The following is a 16,743-nucleotide window of genomic DNA, read 5'->3' as shown; positions in this document are numbered from 1 at the left end:
TTATCTCTAGCATAATAGACACCCATCAATGAAATATTGTGACCATTCTTAATAACATTCTGGCTATACCTGGCATAGCAACGGCCCATCCTTGACATATTATGGCTACACCAGGCAGATTACTCATTCATTCATGATATACCATCGCTGTTATTTTCACCATACGGGTTATCCTAATCAGAATGGTATCCAGACTTGACATATCATGGGTATTCAACTTAGACGTGGCTGTCCGTTGCATATTAGTGGCAATGACACAATGATGGCGATCTTTGACTAACTGAGGCCATTCTTTTTTTTTTTTTTTTTTTTTTGAAAACCTTTATTAACAGTTCAATAAGAACAAGTATGGGCCTACAACCCCCCAGGGCCGGCCGCTAAGCAATCATAGCAATAACGACAAGTATAAACACAGGCAGCACTTCGGGGAGCAAAATCGTACTGCTAATACTGTGAACAGCGTGAGTAGGGCACCAGGAGAAAGAGGTTTTCATTTTATGATGAAACAAAGCAGAAAGATCAGGTGACAAGCAATTTTAAAAAACAACGATCACGGTTATGCAGAGTAATAAACGTTAGCGATTTACAGCAATCTATTCGGTCAATGGCGCAAACACAAGAACATCAGGATGGGGAAAAACATAGTATACAGTTGCGCCCGCAGTCCCCCGCCAGAACTCCCCAAGAACACCCCTGAAGTTGTGAACACATGGAACGGCAACGAGGCATAGCAAAAGGAGGTGTATCACGCTGATCCCAGAAAAAGAAAAACAAAAAGAATCAGAGAAGAAAAAGGAGGCCATGGAAAAAAGATGAAAGAATACAGAATCCCCTCCCCCAACCCCCCACCCTGCACCTCTGCAGATGAGTACGCCCCCCCCCCCCCAGCAGTGTGCCTGTCGCCCTGGAACCAGACCCGAAATGTAGGAGAATAGGGAAAAAGAAGTAGGAAAGGACCCCCACCAGACGGGGGGGTAGAGAAAGTATTTATAAACTGGAGGAGGGCCTTCATAACAGACCCCCGGCTTCTCCCTCCCGCACGGTAAGGTTCCCCTAAAGTGAACAAGGAACAGCACAAAAACAATCTTCTCAAACCACGATGGGGAGCATTATGCACCTATTGTGCCAGTAGCCATGTCAGGAGAGCACACCACCCCAAGCCCGCCCGTCCACTAGGCGACCACCCCCGAGGGGCCAGCCTCATCCCTGACCACTCTGTGGAATTCTGCCCATGCCAACCCCCTCGACCCAGCACCATACCCAATGTTTCTAGGCAGAGGAATGTCCAACAACGACAGAGAAGCGACGCACACAGGCGGGGTGGAAGTCTCTGAGCATCAACACAGTCCGCCGCGTGAGGAAACAGGCTTCCCAGTGCTGCCCCAGGATCTGCACTGCACGCAAGGTTCAGGAAGGCAGAAGCAGCCAAAGCAGACATTAGTTGCTGGAGTTGTCTCTGGGTCGCAGGAGGGCATGCACGGGATGAGGCCACCACATCCCACTCAGGTCCAACGCCTCCGGGACAGATCAGGCCCTCAGAAGGTCGAACACACTGTAGCACACTGGCCGGGGCGTCCAGTCGTGTACTAACCTCAGGGGTGGCCGCCACAGCGTCCTCCTGCGCGCAGTGTGGGTAGACTCTGTGTTCGTGCGGACAGGCGGGCCGCCACTGCCCCAACTCCGACGCCACACCATCGAGCTTACTCCCCAAGATCACGAAACCATGAACCAAGGAGGAGTGAAGAGTACCAAGAGCCTCGAGGAGGTCGCCGTACCCCAGCTCAGCTCTCTGTGATCTCGCCGCCACACTCCCAATAATCGTACGCTCACAGGCCCGCTGCGGCCCAGCGACAGGATGGTAGGCTTCATCGACCCAAGATGGCCGCCAAGTATGCCCGACCCTCACCGGGGCCGGGACCCCGGGACAAGCGTCGCGATGACCACGTCGCGGGTGACCGGGTTCCGGGGGCAGGCAAAAAACTATCCGTGGTCACGGGCAACAGTCGTCCCCACCACGGACCAGCTCCCGTAGAAATCCGGGGGCGGCCCGCAATGATCGGGGCAGGATACGGACGGCGGCCGGGCAGCTCACCAGCAAGGCAGGGGCAGTCACCGGAGGATCTAAGATTTGCACCCCCGGTCATGCACTCGGTCAGCTACACTGGGCAGTAGAAGCGACCACGCTGAAATGTAGGCCGAGTTTGGCACCGCTCCGGTGGGCCGACTCCACCCAGTCACCACCGGCCGCTGTTGTCGCACTGCCACCCGGCCACGGCGTCCACTCGATGTCCCGGCTCCAGGGCCGCACAGGCCGTAAAGTTCCGATGCAGTTTTCTCCGGCGATAGCACGGCTAGAAACCTCGGAGTCACACAGTCGGGAGCCCCTCTCCTTCAGAAACACGACCACGTAGTACAGGTTGAGGATCTCAGGCAGGATATCCGTGCGGGATGCGGAGGTTCACGGAGCCGGGAGTCTACGCTGCCGTCTCGGTCGCCATCTTGGCTCCTCCTCCCACTGAGGCCATTCTTGACTAAATTCTGACTAACCTCTGACTGGGGAGAGGATGTGGCCTAACGGGTAGGGCGGTTGACCTCAGAGCTAGGGAACCGGGTTCGAGTCTGGGACGGGACGCTCAACATCTTGTGATTTTGGGCAAATCACTTAATCTCCGTGTCTAACAAAAATGCATGAATGTGTCCGTCTGTAACGTAACTAGTGCTCATGTAAAGCACTCCGATACCTTCGGGTCTAGTTTGCGCTATATAAAACTCAACCAAAAAAAAAAAAAACAACAACAAAAAACACCTACAACAATGGTGGTGAAAATCCTTAGCATACGATGGGCAGCCCTGGTGCTTGTTGATGATGATGAAATGGATATGAAACACAGAATCTGCTGATGTATGAGTAATAGATGTGACTTTTGGTAAAAATTATAAGCTGATGTTTGGAACCAAACGTGCATGTAATTAAAGTGAAAATCTGGTGTCATAGAAAGCAAATAATTTTTTCCCCCGGTAAATTACAATCATAGGTTTAGTGAAATTGAGCTCCTCGTTTATCTTACAGACATTTCTGCAACACATCTGTATTTATTCTCAGGAAAATTCAAGCTTATGTGTCAGACATAAATATTGCATTGTTTAAATATATCTACAGCTGATAAGAGAGTAAACCAGTGCCAAGGTTGACGGGAAAAATGCATATTTTGGTTATTTGGCATCAGAGAGCCCTCGCTGCTAAGGCGGTTATTTAATTACTTCAATGTCATAATCTATTGCTAAACCCTTTATATTATCACTACTTCTATAAGAGGACTCGGCATATAAGAATGGTGCAACAGTCTGATCCTGTGAACTCTATGTAGCTGTGCAGTAAGATTTCCGAATCAGAATGTAAAATAAGTCTTACTCGGCGGTCTTATGTCTGTGATTGTAAGATTTCTTTCCTTTCGGGTTGATTCAGTCATAAAATATACATGGGACTCTACCTGAGAGGAGCAGGATTAAAAGAAAGAAATTAATAAAGATGACATTAATTTTGAAAAATGTTAGGCCATGTTAACACTGCAGAAAGACAAACGCATGCTCTCCCTCCCTAGCCTAAAAACACACTGGCCTATTCAGACAGGTAAGCGTGATGACCATAGGAGGGAAGTAAACTGGCACAACAGCACAGAGTGCAAAGAACTGGCTGCCGGGGCTAGTGAACAGTGTTTTTGGCCATAAAGCTTTAAATTGACATTCTGCTTTTGAAAACAAGTAAATTAAAATTAAAAGCCATTTAAAATAGATATTTAAGTAAAAAGTAGACAAAAATAAGGACCCTGGTATTCCACTATTGAGTTGGAATTATAACAAATGAGAGGCACAAACACAAGTCACATGAAAGACAGGAGGGAAGACAAAATGTGTTCACTGCGCTTGCCTGTATCACCGGGATGGTGGAATGCTTTTTCTCTAGCCTACGGACATATGCAGCAAGCTCCAGTGCCTCCTCATAGTAGCCATTCCGGACACACGTGTCCATGAGCTGAGGGATCTCCAAGATTTCAAGTATCTCGGTGTGCCTGTTCAAGGTGAGGGTGTTCATCCGCCTGCTCGAGCCAATCTCCTCTGCTCGTTTCACAAACTTCCTGCAAACAATTAGATAAGCAAAATGGGCTAGGTCTTGTCTTACGTAAATACTGACCATCAAATGTACCTAAAACGTATACACGTATGTGAAAAAGAATCTCAATGATTTTCTGATCATACATCCTCACACCACCCGATTGATTGCATAAAGAGAATGCCTAAAACATTGTTAAAAGCAGTTTGGCTTTTGCCTTTCTGTATTTTTTGTTACACATTATCATTGTAAAACAATCAAAAGTACGGACTGCTGCCAACCGTCATGTAAATGGAGGCACTGTTTTATAAATATGGAGCATGTTCGTTTCCTAAGAATTAAGCAGAATGAACCATCATTTGCTATACTACAGGTCATAGAAAATGTAATTTAAAAAAGATACAGCATGTGTCAAGGAACCGATCTTCTTAAATAAACCCAGACATTCATCATGCTGTTTCCTTTTTTCCCCCTCTACCTGCCCATCACTGATCTAACTGTATAGTTGATGTTCTTTAATAACTGAATTGCTCAAACTGGGAACAGTGCAGAAATGTTGCTTGAATCCATAGCAGGTCACAAATTGCCTTGAAAGTTGATAATCTTCTCCATGACCTTTTCTGAACCAAGTGCCTGTGTAAAGAGCATGTATTCCATAAGAAGTTACGACCGTGGATACCCAATCTCTCATACTGGCCCTCAGCAAAAGACAATTGACCTGATCAAAGTCAGTAGATAAATTCCCAAAAATTAAATACAACAGCATCAAACACTTCTCTACTGCTGTTTGCACAAGGGGTGAGAAAGACAGCACTCAATCCAAAGTGAAAGCTCCTATAGAGAACTGTACTTTTGTTAGTGTTACCCTCTCCCCCCCCCCCCCCACAAAGTTTTTGCCACACTTTTTAGTTACTCGATGCTGGCTTTCGACTGTCAGTGCACTAAGACCTACTAACCAGACCTCAGTTCCAGTGCTCCTTCCCTAATACAAGGTGTTGTCTAATTGTGCTACAATTAGCAAAGGACTTTAGCACCCCTGTATGTCCCTAATAAATAGGACCCCAGGTACCTAGGGCATAGGTATTAAAGAGGTTCCCTTAAGTGTTGCAGCATATCTTATGCCATCCTAAGAGACCCACATACAAATTCCACACAGACCACCATTGCAGGATGTGACATGGTGCAAACCATGAGTGCAAACATGACATGACACATTCCTGTGTGTCATGCCAAAGTCACTGCATTTAATATATGCAAGTCTCCCGTACAGCAGACCTTGGAGCCCTACGGCAGGGTGCATTATGTTTTATGTGAGGACATATCTGCATAAGCAGAGATGCCCCTGTGATGTTTAGTTATATTACTAGATATTGCAAGTGAGCAGACAGCAATTTTAAAGTGCGTACTGGGCACTGGCAAAAACGAGTTCCCCAGCTACATAATGCATTCCAAGACAGGGAGGTCAGAGGTGATGGGATGCCCACCTACGGCCCATATGGTGCCAGAACATTTGCCACTGCAGGAGGTGTGTTACGCTGCCAGGCTGGACACACCTCTAGGATGACAAAACCTGACGTGAACACGAATTTAGAAATTCCACCATATTGTGTGATGGTGGAAATAGAAATTCTGGGACAGGTCATCTAGAGGATGCAATGACCCCAGGGGTAAGTAGCACATTAGCTACTACCATGTACTCTCCTTAGCGTCCCTAAATTGAGTATTTAGGGGACCCCCTGATACCAGGACTTCAGATTTCTATGCACCAAAAGAAGAAGTGGACAAAAAAAAGAAGACTGCTGACCCAAGAACCGAGGAGCACGACCAAATTGGAACCAACCCTGCCGGCCTGCCTGCTGCACCAACCCTCGTAGAGCAACTGATTCGTCCTGCCACTGGCAGACCTCAGGAAACCAGGCTGCCCACGCTTCGCAAATTGTCAAACTCCATTGGAGTAGAGGAGCTATAGCATGCAGCCACAGGCACCAAAAGAGCAAGACCCGGTACACCGACCTGCCGCCTACGGGGACCACCAACGCAGCAGCCACCCAGGAAGAGGTGGCAGTGCTCATACAGGTCAGATCAGTCCTCCCTCCAAGTGTGATGACGCCAGGACCGAGCGAAGTTGCACAGTACCAATCCCTGGGGTACTGGACCACTTGCTGCTGCCTAAGCTTGTTGTGCCCAGATCAGACACCAACACCAAGGAAGACCGACCTGCAAATCGAGGGACTTCAGGGACAGTGAGACCCACGTCAAGAGTGGCCAAGCTGTCCTGTTTGCCCCTCTGCAACAGAAACAAAGACCAAGAGTGACTCTATGACCGCCGCCACCAGATGTCTCGAAGCACCTATCCACCTGCGCGCCCGAGTCCAAGGGAGGTGACTGTGCCAATAAGGTGCCCAGACCCAAAAGAGCTAAGCCCCTCCTTGGGTTTGCCCGGACTGGACTTCCAATCACCGCCTGCAGCCTCTTTCTGCAAGCCTCCGCCATCCGCTAGTGACTCTAGCACAGAATCACAACGCCATAAGACACCACTGCAGCAGAGCCACAGAGTCCGAGGAGAAGTGGACAAACAGTGTCCCTAATTCCCCAAGGATCTCAAGGATTGGACCCCCCTGGGGTTCCCCCAGAGTGGTGCCCCAGTCCCTATCTGCAGTCTCTTTGTAAGTGGACTGTTCTCCCATTGAAATGAATGGGACACCTGACACTGTGACACACCTCTGTACACGGACGCCCCAGAGCCTCGTAAGGTGACCTGTTGGTGCGACCTTGCCCCTTACTCACCTTAGGTCATGAAGAACAGTCCTTTAAGTCACTGCTAAGTACCCGAATGCAATACATGTTTTTCCTCTTTAGGATAACATTACCAATCCAGAAATTGCAATATCCACTTTTGAAAAGTGAAAATGAAATCGAAAAGTACCTACCCGATTCCCATGATCTTGGTATCTAAATTTATATAAAAGTACGTGTTATTTTTAGGTCGAGCCTAGCACAGTGTGCGTGCGCTGCTCTAGGAAAACGACCTCTTGAAATCACTCGCTTGTGCGTGGTTTTTTTTGTGTGTTTTTTCGATTGGGCTTTGCGCGCGTCTTTCTAAAAAAAGACAGCATGCAATTGGGCAAAGGAGGGTGCATGTCCCACCTTTCCCAGGAAATGTATCCGGCAACGGCCTATGGTTACGAGCAGGGGAGCCATCTGATTTTAATTAGCCCGTTCGCCGCGCTTGTTCCTTCCGCTCTCACCCCAGCCGTCATGTGTTTTTCATTAGCGCATTCTCCGCGCTTGTTAGACCAGTGCGTCTCTCAGCCTTCAGGATGAATGAGAGCTGCCCGCGGCTTGGCGGCGTCTGAATGCTGCCTGGCCTCGTCTCTCCATTCACAGCCCTGCTCCTGGTGAACGGCCTGCCCCTCTGGACCTGTGCATGAGAGTTGCCTGCTTCAGGGTGGCAGCAGATGGGGGAGAATCGCTGCGTTTGGGGCGCCATCCATGAACACAGCTGCATGCTACTCGAGTGGCCGCAGTAACTCCAGCCCTGGAGCAGTTTAAGGCTGCACAGATTGCCACCTCCCCCTAGCAGCTGATTCTGTTCCTCCAGCAGTGCTCAGTGTCCACTGATCCCAGAAGCTGGGGGCCCCCCGCAGCGCCCACTGCTGCCCCTTTCTTCTCACCGCTGCCTTCGGTGATACACTGTATAAGCGAGTAACTCGGTTCCCAGTATGGCCTCCTGCGCTATTGAACGGCGGCTTCCTCTGTGCAACCAGATACCCCTCTGCCGGTGTTCTTGAAATGGATCCCTCGCAGCGCACAGCGTGTATTGCTCTCACTCCGTGCACATCTTTATGTAGAGGTGAGACCCTCAGGCTCCCTGTTCTCCACGCCCCACCATCCTACCTTTAGAAAGGTGCACCAGGGGCCTGGTGTACACCCACCATGTGCAGGAATCTGTGCATGCAGACCGATGAGTGTGTGCCTTCCCCCGCCAGAAGACCAACAAGGATCATCATGCACATGGGTAAACTGACGGCACCATGTGCACAGGTAAACAGTCTTGTGTGGAGCCTGACAGCAAATGGAACAGAATTCAGCATAACCGAGCAGGGCACGTTAGAAAACGGCAGCAGACACAACAAGGGCTGAAGGAGCAGAGTGTAGCTGGTGCTGGGCCTAAAGTGCTTCAAAGAAGCACGGGGAAAGGCACGTCCAGGCGGCACTGGGTGTTTTGTATTAAGTGTGCACCTCATGTGTGCACTTTTCAGGAGTACAAGGAGTGTACACGAATGAAGCATGCGTTGGGTGTACCGGCTAATGGCCATGACCATTAGTAGGAGGTCCTAGGAACTCCGTGCTGCTCGTGACTGAGAACAGGATTGGCTGCCATATAATGGAACAATAAAACCATTGCATCCAGCAAGAAGTACACTGACCGATTACTCTTCTCGACCAGCCCACTTCCCTTCCTGTTGCAGTCTATATTACCTTAGATTCCTAGCTCTGTCTCTCTCTCTAGGCCCCACACCACTCCTGTGCCCCCTGAATATGGATATGCCCTTGAGATCACCTCCCCTCAGGCTCCACAGTGCAGCCATGAAGCAGGTGGTCCAAGCTTCTCTCCCATCCCGCTGCAGAGGTTAGGCCATTTAAACAAGCACAGCTCCCCCCTTGCCTTCTGGACGGCAGCTTCCCTAAAAGCCATCACCGGAGCCACGACATTAGTCCGATGGCCGGCCACCCCCGCAGCCTTGGGGTCACCACGGAACGTGAAGGAGTGCACAAGCCAGAACCCTTTCCACTTCAGCTGTAAAGACTGATCGGCTGTGACAGCCGAGACGACACCAATCTGTTCTTTCATGGGAAACAACTGTTAATGTGTTCATTCGTTGGAACCTAGGATTGCCACATCTAAATGAACGTGTTTTTTTCACGTAACAGACCGCGTTAGAAAGAACTACTTAAATGCAATACAAATGTAACAAACAGCCAGAACAAGTCAGACAAAAAATAAAAAACACATCAATGTCCAAAGCAGCACATACACGCCACATAGCTTGCAACGCCACACAAACTGTTTACAAGCATGTGAAATTGTCAATCAAATTAAATGCCACCAAGCTGTACCTCACGAATACCCCACTCTTCCATCTCATTCAATATAATATTGGTGACCAACATGACCGATTATACCGCACCCGGGATTGGCACAGTCTTGGGGCTGGTCCAGCACCGAACCACACAGCATAGCATGACTTGCACCACACCTCGAACAACTCACAAGGTATGACATTATACTACATGTGCCATACAATGCTAACACCACCATAATATAAACGATCACATTTTGAATCTCACTTAGACATAGCCAATAGGTCTCGCCTTTGGGACCGTTTAAGTGTTTAGCCATGTAACAGTTGATGTTGTTGCACCAGGGATATTGTGCTGCATAACTAAGTACTTATAAGGTCCCAAAGGCGAGACTTATTGGCTATGCCAATGCTTGTTGAAAATTGGTGTCGGATCTCTTTATTGGGTGTGTCTCACTGACTGCCTTTGTGTGTACAATCAAAGCTTAGCACTACCCTCTGATATGCCCAACTGCTCGCCCACACTACCACAAGAGAGCAGTTGGGGTGTGATTTGATCCTGTGCAATTCCTTAGGGATTTGCCTGGAATCTTTACACTGTGTACCTCCTTTGGTCCACTATATAAAGTCAAAGGCTTGAAAAATGTAGACCCGGAGTAACACATACATTATATTGTGCACCTCCAACACCCCCGTTTTTAACAATACCAGCCACAGGATTCAATAAAGTTTAGGTCCCTAGTGGCCAGGTATTTTTTAGAATTGTTGTTCATTATCTCACTGACCCTTCCACTCCTATATTTTAGTAATACAGCCTACACCTTCCAGAAAGTGCTCCCACATCTCGGTCGGTTGCAGCACGCCCTGTCCCGCAGCGGAGCTGGAAGTACCCGATGATGAAGCATGCCACCAAGGTACCTTTTCGTGGGTGAGGGTTATTTTAAGAAAAGTAAATCTTTTCCCTTAAGGAATACTACATCTGGAAGGATATCAGTTTAAGCTTTCTAGTTGATCTCTTTTGATTATCTATTTGATAAAGAAGGCAAGGTCCACTACGTACCTCTTTCTCTCCCTCTTCTTGATTAATGTGGCACTATTTAAAGAGCCAGCTTCCACTTGAAACACAAGCAAAAAGTGAGGTCTAATACCCAGTAGGCCAGGGAGCATAATAATGGTCATACAAACATCTTCCCACATGGATCTCTCAGGTCCAACAGTTGGTAAAAAGATAGAAGCTAATTTACTCCTTATTAAAAACGGGGTAAAGTAAGGAGTACTTCTAAGACACTGGGACAATCATGGTATTACACACCGCCCTAAACAAGGACTGTGTGCTATGCATTCACTTTCACATTTGTTGGATTGTATGTGCATTAGCACAGCTAACAATCATGCACACTGAGAACAGGACTGCACTTATGACAATGCCCCCCTCCTCCTTCACTCAGACGACTGGCCGTGCTCATGCCCGCTTTCCGTTCGCCTTCCAGTTGTAGAACAACTGGTTGCTAGCAAATGTTTGGCAGCTGGTGGCACTGCTAGTGTGTACTCCACTGGGCTCCCCTACAATTTGGGAAGCTGAGAAGTGAGGCGAGTGAGCAGCAGGATGTGAAGCAGACAGCACCCAGACCATGCCATACCACCCAGAAAGAAGGCTGAGGTCAGTGCGGTTTGAGATATTTGCATCCTCACACTGATATACACCGATTCAGAGCCGGAGAATGCTAATGCAAATGCAACTGGACTAGATGAACTAAGGGTTTCTAGGAAGAGAGCAATGATGAGTCTGGCTGTGTTTGATTGGTATGAAAGCCCTGTGGAGAGTCTGAATTTAGATCTGCGCTGAATTGGACTATGGCTGTGAACTGCTAGCTATTGGATGTACTCATATTAATAGAATATATGAAAAACATTTGTAGTGAAGTTTTGTGGTTCTCTCATTGTGTCAACTGTCTACACCCACCCTAAATGCTCAGATAAAAAGAGACAATAATATTCATGGTAGTAACTGACTGGATGCCTGCATGTCAAGGCGGATAAAGCGGATTATTAATGATTGTGTGAAACGATTTCATGAGCTAGAGGTTTGCCTTGTGTGCAAAGTACAGAGATCTGAGTAATAAGCACGGAGTCAGATTTTGCCAGGTGTGGTGACCATCGCAGGCAACTTAGTAGATATTAGAAATAAAAAATATTGCACCGTCAACCAGTTTTGGTGTGGGAGGTCATCAAAAGAAATAGGATGCACTCAATAAGGAAATGAAGGAATGAGGAATGAAAAAAAGAGCCCAGTTGACTATAGTAAATAAATATCTGGAAAATGACTGAGGAATTAAGCCCAAGTGGGAGGCAGTGTGAAATAACTTACTAACATCTGTTTGACATGGAATCAAACAAGAGAAAATTCAATAAAATTACTAAGAAACTAATGAAAAGTTAATTTAATAAAATGGTACATAATGGATAGATTACTGACGGTAGACAAAATAAACAAGTGAAGAAATGGGAAGTGAGAAACTGTTAGACTCACTACAGCAAATCGCTGTCTACTGCAATGGACAAAGACGCTACAGTAAACACATAACTTGCTCTAAAGAAAACCTCCAGTAAAAGTACAATACTAGATTATTTTTCAAAACAGACTACAAACTCAGGAGTTCCATAGGTCAGGTAATAAGAAGGACAGTGCAAAAGGAAAGCAGAATTAGCCCAGATTGGAATAAAGAAAAGGAAGTGGAAATAGACTTTGAACCAGAGCCCTTGATGGAGGCTAAACTACATTTGAGGAAGACGGACATGCTACTATGTTCAATGTAATCCCCAAATATAAACCCTGAGGACAATACAACAAGTTTTTCTGCAACCAAAGGTATTAGTGGAGGAGGGGCTCAACAAAGAAAATGGCTCTTACGCCCATTATCTGCAGTATCATTCTCACTGGATAAAAAAATTAAAATGAAATAGACAACTGTCCATTTTCAAAGGTTACTTATGAGGATACCTATACTTCAAATGAATTATCCCCATACTTTTACTGATCAAATTCTAGCCTCGACTATGTTGGGTCAAAAGAGAAAATCATGGAATCAATAGGAACCCTCTTGGATAAATTACGGGTGAACTTTGATCACCAAGGAGAGGTTTTATCTCAGATTCAACAAGTGTTCGTAAATAAATACAGGTTAGATGTGTGGTGGCAGCCAAACCTCAGACAGAACCTCTGCAAAAAGACAATTTGGGTGCAGTCCTAAATAATGCCCTGAAACCATCAATGATTTAGTCTGTAATAAAAGAACAGAAACAAGGAACAGAGCAGATGATAGCTATGGAAGTAAATTCATAGGAAAATGAAATTAGTAGCATTCTATCTGCACTAGTACTGAATGGTGGGGGGAGGGAGAGATAAAGAATTTGAATCCAAAGATCAATTAAGAATTCGAATCCAAAGGCCAAAGTAATAGACCTAACCATCGGAAATAAGCAGCCAAAAATAAAAATTAAAAAAAAACCACCAAAAAAAATGTATATAAATGTATATATGTGTATGAAATAAACACCTAATTGCACCAAGACTAGGTTCGTAGTCCTTTTTCCATCCCAAGGAGACGCGAGTCCCGTGCTCTCCATGCCAATGAAATCAAGCTATCCTGGCTGAAGAGGGGCGAAACCCCGAAATCGGTCCTGGCTGAAGAGGGGCGAAACCCCGAAATCGGTCCTAGGATGCTTGTTTTCAGTCCAGGGAGGACCTGGCCTGGCAGTTCGGGCTGGACTGTTCCCATTGGGTACAGGGTCAAGACTGATTTGCATATGGCTGGGTCCAAACTGTAATGGCATGGTGAGCAAAAAAAACGATGGATTTAGGCCCAGATCTCTGTACTGGGGTGAATGTATGACACTGTTCTGCATTCTGTCCATCAATAGTTGTTTTGCCTTTGTCACCCCAAGTGGGACGGGTATGCTCAGACGTGAGTCCTGTGCTCTCCATGCCAATGGAATCAAGCTATCCTGGTTGAAGAGTGGGTGAAACCCCGAAACGGTCCTAGGATGCTTGTTTTCAGTCCAGGTAGGACCTGGCCTGGCAGTTCGGGCTGGACTGTTCCCATTGGGTACAGGGTCAAGACTGATTTGCATATGACTGGGTTCAAACTGGAATGGCATGGTGAGCAAAAAAACGATGGATTTAGGCCCAGATCTCTGCACTGGGGTGAATGTATGACACTGTTCTGCATTCTGTCCATCAATAGTTCTTTTTGCAAGGAGAAGTGTAAGCGGAGTGTGGCGATTATATATTTATTTCAGGCAATCCAAAAACGCCCCGTTTCAGCTTCGCATCGTTTGTGGGCACAATAAAATATACTTGTGCTTTGCTCTGGTGTGCCTCTGTTTTACTTTTGGAATTGCCTGAAAGATTCTTCTACATAAACATAGCGGCTGCCGCCACAGGCACCGGTTTCGTAGGAGGTGGATCGGCCAAGTGCTGCAGTTCTTGGAAATATATATCTCGAGAAAAGGACAACTAAGAATTAAACTGAGGGTAGAAACTACTCAAGCTATACCAATGAGAGAACGAAAGTCAGTAGTAATAAGCCTGTGCTCCTTAATTTAATTCAGCTGCATCCACTGCAGTGAACCATTAAACAACTATAACAATGATAGTAAGATGTAACAGAGAAAAAAAAGACTATGTAATAGAGGAGATATGGCATGAAGCCCCAACAACAAGGATTGATTGGGGCGGATTTAGGGGGCATTGTGAGACCAAAGGCTTTGCCCCCTGTAGTTTTTCCTGCCTTAGCACCTGTCCAGTTTAACCGTTCTCACCAGCAGGGTTCAGGTTGTGGAAGTGGTGGGGCTGTCTGCATTTTTCCCGGTGGTGGTGCCGCACTTAAGTACCAACTGAACCAAGGCCTGTGGAACTGGGTGCTACGGTCTTACGACAGTGTCTTTATTAGCTCACAGATTTCTGTTTTTTTATGTTTGCCGGTTGGCGAGTCTTCAGCTTCAGCAACCACTCTTAAGAACCTGAGGTAAGTAAGCCCCATGCACTGAGAGGTTAGCGAGAAGTGAAGGCAGCATCCTGGTGCTGGCTTGTGGCACCCACACTGCTTCCCTTCTTGGAGACAGAAACTGTCTAGTATCCACCGTAATCTGCAAGCTGTGGAACGAGAGAGGACATTATACCAAGTGCTGTAAGAGTGGGAATGTTAGGAGGAGCCAGAGTGACGTATATAGTGATAATGAGGCCTCTGTACTTCAGGTTGGCGAGCAGACAACCCCAACAACAGTATAGAGATTGATGGATTGATTGAAGAAATGTTATTTGACTTAGGCGTTTGGTTGACTATTACAGTGGAACTTTTTTTTAAAGAAAACTTTAAAATGTGATATTGAAGCCCGCAGATATCTTGCCTCTTGGTTATGGTGGTGAACCCATTAAACTTAAAGGTTGCTTTGATGCATCATTCGCATATGTAAAGAGGAGTGTCAGGGTGTATGTGGCAATAAAGGGTGACTGTTGAGCTGGCTGCACCAAAAGTTGTTAGGTATACTTCTAAATCCAAATGCTCATCTCCACATACAACTCAATTAAGTTGTGTGTCAAAATGCAAGATTTTGTTATTGAATTTTTACAAAGTTTTGGAAGAAGGACTCAGTTGTCTGCAACGCTATCTATGTCCATAACAAAATAATCTAGCCAATTGAAGACACTGAATGTCTCGCTCCGGTAGTCGTAGCTACAAGTCTGGTGGTTTAGAAGGCAAATGATGATCTGTCAGCTCCTTTTTATGCCATCTATCCTTAACCCACAATTCATGTTCCTCAAAACATTATCCAACTTAATTTCATGTACCCACTACTTCTGTTTGACGGAGCCTGTATACATTTCACAGATTTATACATCGCACAGTCATCCACTTCTACCACACATAAATCAACAGCTCCCTACCTACTCAGACTGTCAGTGGTTACATTCTTTATCCCAGGAACATACACAACTTCAAAATCGTACTCTTGTGTAAAAGAAAAAAAAAACACACAACAACAACAAAAAAGTATACATTTTGAAACTCTAGCCAATACGCGATCCAATACTTTCTTGTTAGGAAAGGGGGCTATGATCAATCTTCACTCAAAACAGACTTCCTCACAGAAAATTAAAACAAATCTTCTGCCCCACGAGAAACCAATGGCTTCCTTTTCTGTAATAGAAAACTTTTCTTCATTTTCTCTAACATCTCTGCAAGTGGAAGCTACAAGCCCCCTGAAAAAGTATAGTCCTCAAGTCCATTGTCACTAGCGTCAATTCCAACGGTGCAAAAACGATCTTATCATTGTATTGTTCCAATTATCCCCAAACCCTTCTGTCAGAGTTCTGTAGAATTATTATGTTGTCCATGAAGCAAAATACCACCTTATTATTATGTACAACGTTTCTGGAAAATGCTGTTTGCAAATATGGAACCCTAATCCACACCAACCGAAATCCAAAAACGTCTCACCTGTATTCTCTAACAATACGTCCCCTACACCCCTTCATTCACCATTTAGTAGCTACCTATCCTTTTCTACCCAAGCATGATGCCTTCGCTTCACTCCTCTTATTTCTTACCCCTACAACTCAAAAAGCCTTCTTCTCCACGTCATTCCTCTTCATTACTTTGCCAGGTGAACATCTGTCATGTTTAACAGCTTCAGTCAGTGGTGGTCTTTTAGCTAACGGCTTTTTGCTCACTATGTCTTGTAGGTCAAGCCTTAGAACTGAAATATGAAACTACAAGTCACAGAATGCAAAGCTCCACAGTCTAAAAATTCACGCACAGGCGAAGTTGTGAAATATGACCCGAGCCCCAGTCGCCAACGTACCTGCATCCTTCCTGGAAACCGGGCAGCTTCCCCAAAAGGCTTGACACGCCTGTCTCGACCAGCCCGAAGCGGCGATAAATGTCCTCTGTGCATTCGGCCGTACGGATGAAAGTCTTGTAATTGCGGAAAGCCAATTCTCTTGTCTGCTGCAGAATCTGCGCCCGTTCTTCACGCAGCCTCTCTGGCTCCCGACTCAGCCTCTCCACTCCGCAACCGCTAAGTTCAAGGAGATATGCCGCGAAATCCGGCTGGTCCCGCCAGCTTTCCGGGAAGCTATCCCGGAAAATAGAAGCCAGTATGCTCTCATCTTCCACGTCCACCGACGACATCTTGCAAGTGTCACAACTACAGTACTGAGGGAATCAGGAAGTACATTTTCAGCCAATGGGAAGTACGGAAAGGAGCCGCCATCTTTAGACTGTCAGCAAAGACCTGTCTACTAACAGAACAGCACTACTCACTTCCGTATACACACACAACGGGTAACGCAAGACGCCATCTTTAAAGTTAAACTGGAAACGCTTTGTTGGCTAAATTGCACATTTTCATGTAAGCCGAGAAGCTGATGTGAAGGCATACAACTGACGTTGACCATTAATATCACAATTATAACGTAGCCCAAAAAAAGCAAGTTCCCTTTCACAGCAATAAATAATTTAATAAAGATGGATTTAAATGGTTTTT

At 46.2% G+C, this 16,743-nt stretch overlaps 1 protein-coding gene across 1 annotated transcript in view; it reads right to left on the bottom strand.

Annotated features, from left to right (window-relative positions):
• Positions 1–16,456, bottom strand: part of COG8 (component of oligomeric golgi complex 8) — a 66,857-nt gene extending 50,401 nt beyond the window's left edge. The window contains exons 1-2 of the mRNA XM_085638742.1: positions 16,060–16,456; positions 3,929–4,136 (exon numbers count right to left, since the gene is read on the bottom strand). Of these exons, the coding sequence (XP_085494868.1) occupies positions 3,929–4,136; positions 16,060–16,388 (537 nt within the window). The 5' untranslated portion in view covers positions 16,389–16,456. The remainder of the gene's footprint in view (positions 1–3,928; positions 4,137–16,059) is intronic.
• Positions 16,457–16,743: the final 287 nt, after the last annotated feature.

This window comes from Triturus cristatus, chromosome 12 (genome assembly GCF_964204655.1).
Source record: "Triturus cristatus chromosome 12, aTriCri1.1, whole genome shotgun sequence".
Taxonomy (NCBI): domain Eukaryota; kingdom Metazoa; phylum Chordata; class Amphibia; order Caudata; family Salamandridae; genus Triturus; species Triturus cristatus.
Note: the sequence above shows the minus strand (reverse complement) of the source record. Positions and strands in the feature narration are given on the sequence as shown.